The 5,920-nt window shown below is 42.9% G+C and overlaps 1 protein-coding gene across 2 annotated transcripts in view; it reads left to right on the plus strand.

Moving 5' to 3' along the window:
- tbx18 (T-box transcription factor 18) overlaps positions 1-5,637 on the plus strand; it is a 9,821-nt gene extending 4,184 nt beyond the window's left edge. For both annotated transcript variants that reach the window (XM_079572897.1, XM_079572898.1), the window contains exons 6-8: positions 1,426-1,490; positions 4,245-4,339; positions 4,946-5,637. In XM_079572897.1, the coding sequence (XP_079429023.1) occupies positions 1,426-1,490; positions 4,245-4,339; positions 4,946-5,469 (684 nt within the window). In that variant the 3' untranslated portion in view covers positions 5,470-5,637. The remainder of the gene's footprint in view (positions 1-1,425; positions 1,491-4,244; positions 4,340-4,945) is intronic.
- The last annotated feature ends 283 nt before the right edge of the window (positions 5,638-5,920 follow it).

The following is a 5,920-nucleotide window of genomic DNA, read 5'->3' on the forward strand; positions in this document are numbered from 1 at the left end:
TGGCTCACAATTTGTACAAAAATCCCAAATTAAAAATCTCAGAAATGGACTGTAAGCCATAATCAACAACATTATAACAACATGTCACTTTGCATGTAATGAGTCTACATCATATATTAGTTTCACATTTTAAGTTGAATAACAGAAGTAAATGCACTTTTTCATGATATTCTAATTATAAGACGAGTACCTGTATGCATTAACACTGAACTCTTCATGAACAATTCATTTGCTAAGTGTGACTAACATTTAATAACTACTTAACTACAGTTAATGCCTAACTCATAATACAAAGGTCTTCACATACGTCACTAATTCATTGTTAAGTAGTTATTAAGTGTTAGTCACACATTACTTACAAATTGTTCATGATGAAAGTGTTATCTCATCATTTATTAAGACTAAATAAGGCGTAGTTATTATGAAGTGTTACCACTATGTTTAAATCATCTCAAAGTGTGGGATAAACATTATTATTTGGGTTGCGTCTTCTCACGATGCTTCAGTGAATTTCTAAAATTGTGAGATCAATAAAGGCTATCTTATCTTATTTTAAAGGTGCACTATGTAACTTTTTAGATGAAAAAAAAGACTTGATATTTGCATGTATTTGACCTTTTAATGACTCACTGGCATTAAGGGTGCAGTGTGGCACCTTTGTTTTCCCTCATGGTGGCCTTTATGATGGGTTTCTGGCCTGTTTCTGGTTCGAACCCCTAAAAACAATTGATCCTGGAGCGTCATAGAGGCCAATGTGAGGGAACGCAAAGTGCAAAATGACACGCTGCACCCATAACGCCACTCAGTCATTAAATGGGTCCTGAAGATACAGTAGTTGAGAACCAGCACACACACAAAAAAAAGTATTTCTTAGTCTATTTGTATTGCAGTTTCAAATGTTATGTTTTTATCTTTACAACAGTACAAAGTTGTCTTTTAGAGATTGGATCTAATTTAACTTGTATTTCTCGTATTTCTTCCCGCCTGCGTTTGCCAGTGCGCCTCGGTGGCAGAGCACGGCTTGTTAGCGAACATAGTGGCAGTGCCTATAAAAGTCTATTTAGATTTGGGTCACGAAGGACGCCCTTAAACACCAGTCAGGAGCTCTGTGGCACACCTCGCACCGTGGCAAACAGCACCGCGGCCACACGCTAACGCTAATAAGTGCTACGCTACGTCAAGCTAATAACATTATCACTTAATACGTGCATGTTTATGAGTGCAGAGGCGGGTGCAGCAGCCACTGATTCACTCACAATGGGAACAACTTCTCTTACATGTGCAGTTTCTTCCAAAAGCTGCCAGACTAACACACATGAGTCAATCTAACGGGTCACTGCCCACCTCTTCCTTTTAATAACAGCTAATAGATTGTCCAGACATGTTTCTATGGCTCTATAACGTGGCCTGTTTTGCTTTTCGCAGATCACACGCTTGAAAATCGACCGAAACCCATTTGCCAAAGGCTTCAGAGACTCTGGCAGGAACCGGTGAGTTCACGCGAACCGCAGAGATTTTCACATTATCTGCCGCGTTAGGGCCAAGGCGCTAGAAAGGATGAACCCATGTGCTCTTCTCTGGTTTGGCCGTCTCCGTTTGTTTATGTAAAGGAGCAAAGCTATGTGTGTGTGTTTTTTTTTTTAGATAATGTAAAATGGATTGAAAGCGTCTTTAGAAATGCAGTGGCTTCAGAAAGTTGTTAGACCCCTTTTATTTTATTACATAGCAGTTGAATAGTGAGATTATTTCCATCTACATTAGTGGAACAAACTCTACACTGATGCTTTACAAGTACATATTAAAATGAGAAAAGTTAAAGGCCCTATACCATTTTTGCAGTAGAAATTTGCCTTTAGTATCTTGTAAAAGCAGACATTTTCAGAAAAAGACCTTAGTGTGCTGTGCATAATTAACCTTCATACAGATCATGAACCAGCAGCTTGCTGTTGTTTACATTAGTGTGACAGTATTATCCCTGAAACTTGTGAAAATAGTGCATATTCTGTGTCAGTTTTTGTACATTTATCGCCTGAACCGAGCACTTTTCCTCCAGTTTTACCCAAATCTAAGAGCTTCTCGACTGCAGAGCTTACAGCCTAGGCCAGTGTCACGCCTCATTTGAAAGCTAAGAACCAACAAACTCATCTAACCTCCTTCCTTGTCATTTGCGTTTTCATCACGTTTTCATTGCCTTGTTGTTGCATTTTGCCATGTTTTTTTTTTTGCATTTTTTGCCACATTTCTGTCAGGTTTTTGACAGGTTTTTTTTTTAAATCACATTTTTGTCTTTTTTCTTGCATTTTTGTCACTTTTTTGGATGAAAATACAAACGAAAAGGACGAAAACCATGACAATCATAACGAGGAAAAAGCTTAGATGATTTTTTTTTAGGTCTTAGCTTTCAAATGTGGCGTTACAGTGGAGAAAATGCACCCGGTTAAGGCGGAGGTAAAGAGGTTAAATGCATCGCGTAGCTCACGTCTGTATCCGGCACATGTTCACTCAAAGCAACCGCACTGAGTGTTCATTAATCTCTCCACATAAACAATAAAGTAAAATAAACTTGCTTATAAACTCATCCCTGTGAAGAGTTGTTGTAAATGTGTTAGTAAAGAGAGGAATGAGCTTGGACCACAACTAACAGTTTAAGTTTTGCTTGCTCCCCTTTTCCCATCATGGTTTTGGAGGGAAAATGTGAAAAAAAGGAAGAACTAATGGTGATAAAGTTATTCACAGCAACACCCCTATACACAACAATTGCAGACCCATTGTTTTGCATCACAGTTTTTGGATGTTCATGTGCACTGTAAAAAAAAAATGGCTGTAAAATATAGTTATTTACTGTGAATCATTCTACAGTAGAATGTTGTAAAATTTACACTAACACTTTGGTCACATGACATAATCACAGTAGTCTATGTATTACTGTAGAAATCACAGTCAAAGCATTACTGTAAACAAAAAAAATCACAATATATTAAAGTCAATTTTTTATTTGATTGATACCATGGTAAATTCCATTCTTTGCACACAAGTACTATATAAGCCTTAGTTAACTTGCAGAGCTAATTAGTAATGATTTTATTTTAATTGCCCCAAACCTTTAAAACTCAAAAGAGGCAGTTCACATGCAGAGCGACTCAGCAAAAACAATGAAGGGAAAAAAAAAAAAAAAAAGGAAAGTGCAGAGCTAAAGCTACAAACTTAAATGGAGCGTCAGATTCCAACGGGCCCCGGGACATAAACATCAACAGCAAAATAATAAAATTGAGGACTGTCATGAAGAAAATCTGTATAAACACATTTCCGAAGATATATAAACAGAGTATTAAAACAACAGAGCAGTAAAAACCCCAGCAGCTCTGCCCCGCGGCCCCACAGAAATGATTAGGACGGGGGGTGGGGGGGGAGAGGGAGGGATAACGGAGGTCTGACAGCTGAGCCTATAAAAGTGAAACCCAGGAAGGCCCCAAAAACTGTCCCTTAAACGTAACAGGAAGAGTTAAGCCCTTCGCTAAATAAACTCCGCGCTCATAGGCTGCGTCCGAGCGCGCCGCACCGCTCCGGGGCAGCTTGTCTAAATTATCACCGCAGCTACAACCCCGCGGGGGGCAGGACTTTTATCCCCGCACTAACGAGGAGTAACAGGGTACTGGCATTACCCCGTCGCAGCGACTCCCCTGCCCCACCTACCTACGGGGGGGAGGGGGTCGGAGAGGGGGGGGGGGGTGGTTGGGGAAAGCAGTCCCACCTCGTAAATCCCGGCTGCGGCTTCCTGCTCCTTGGTTCTGATTCGCCCGTAAAAGGCCGTGTGAAAGCAATTACATCCGAGCGCCAGGGCGGGCAGCAGCCAATCGGTGCGGGCCGTTTATGCCCCTCGTTACCTGACTGGTCACCATGGAAATGGGAGACCTGGTGCCAATTAAACGGCCGTCAGGTGGTGGGAGTGATGTATGATCCAGAGCGGCTCATAGGGAGAAGGGCATAAAATAAAAGAATAGATTTTTTTTTTTTTTGACTAAAACTTGCATTCTCGTAATGTCGAAACTTTTTGGGCAATTCACGCTAAAAAAACATCCACAAGTCTTAGCGATTTATGGGACTGATTGGCCTGAACTTGCTATATTAATGTTTGAGGCCACAACTTTTTGATAATAAAACACCTCAGCTCATTGGTGCTGCCTGAGAAGAATTTGTGCCATTTTCCCTCAATTGAATGTAACCACGTGTTGCTTTTTTTGCAGGATGGGTCTGGAAGCTTTGGTCGAATCCTACGCTTTCTGGCGTCCTTCCTTGAGGACACTCACGTTTGAGGACATCCCCGGGATGACCAAACAAGGTGAGGAAATGTGATTTAAAAGAAAGATGAAAATAAATGGGGTGAACCATGTAATTCTGTATCTGTAAATAACAACTTCAGGCTTTCATGGTTTGAAAAGAGGAGGTAGCTTTAAAGCAAACAAAAAAAAATTAAAGGGACTAAAGGGAGTTTAAAAATGTTAAAATTAAGTATTTTCCTCCCCTACATGTTCCAACACTGTCCTAATGTGTAGAATGAGCCCAGACCTGTTCACCACAACTGCCTCTAAAATCCTGCACTGTCACTCAATAAGTTGTTACTTTGGGTCCGAATTGCCGTCATGCACGAGCTGAATATGCAAGGTACAGTTACACGTATGACCTGAGGTGGCAGTAGTGAGTATAAAATGGCCAACTTGCATTAGCCCCTTTAATGCAATGCAATACAGTAATAATGCAGCCTTAATCTTTCCAACTAGGCCCTAGTGTTGACCTTTCTCACCTGCCTTGACATATTTAAACAGTTTTGGCTACAAGAAAGAATATTTTATATAGTCTGTACAATAAGTTTGAATCCATGTTAAAACAAATGCTATGAAAAGTTTTCCCAGTTTCCTTATGTCTGCGTTCCTCTGTGTCTGTGCAGGAGTCCCAGGCCCTCACGGAGGAATGATGCCCACCTCTCCCTGCTCCTCCCCATTCCAGGTGTGCCCTCTCAGCCCGCCCGACTACGCCTGCACCCGCCCGGCACACCCCCTCCACCGCTACGGCGGCGGCCCCGAGCCGTTCCCCTCTCCGCGGGGCCCGTCCGCATTCGACGGCGACGCCTTCTGCTCCCTTCCTCTCCCGCCGTCCCAACTGGGATACCTGTCCAACCCGTCCCCCCAAAGCTACGCCAGTCTGCGCCTCCACACCCCGCCCTACAGCCTGTACGGTTACACGTTCCCCCCGTCCCCGCGCCTCGCCGCCAGCCCGGACAAGATGGCCGCAGCCGCCTCGGTGAACCACCCCAGCCCCTTCATCGGCTCGTCTCCCAGCGGGACGCTAACGGACAGTATTAGTGTTTTGAGCGGGGGGCAGCAGGGCTTTCTGTTTGACTCTCGGACTTTGGGACTGGCCACTAGCTCGCCGGGAGGAGCGGCCTCGCAGGTCACCGCCCACATGAGCTGAACCTGAGCTCCTCCAAGAGACTTTGTGAACGTAGAAGAAAAGGCTGCCACCTTGAACAGCCAGGATAACGTATTCTCCAATGGACACACTAAGAATGTGGGATTCCAACAAAGGAGTAAAACAATATGGAAAACACAAACATTGCAGAAACATTACACAGTGGCTGAAGACAAGATGGTCCCAAGTTCGATTTCCAAGCCAAGTTAGGTCTTTCTGGATGTCCTTTCTAAACCATTGACCCAACATATGCACATTAGGCTTCCTGCTTGGTAATCCAGACTAAAATCTTACTTCAAGATCCAGAGATGGGTCCCAAAGCACTGCATAATTACAATAATTGAAACAAAGTGAATCTTTTGTCCACACTTGAAGGAATTTTGATCAATATCTTGAGACGGCATCTTGAGAGACACATGTGTACGTTGTCCTATACGCTTGTGTGTATGTATAG

This window comes from Gobius niger (genome assembly GCF_951799975.1).
Source record: "Gobius niger genome assembly, chromosome: 15".
In the NCBI taxonomy this organism is placed as follows: Eukaryota; Metazoa; Chordata; class Actinopteri; order Gobiiformes; family Gobiidae; genus Gobius; species Gobius niger.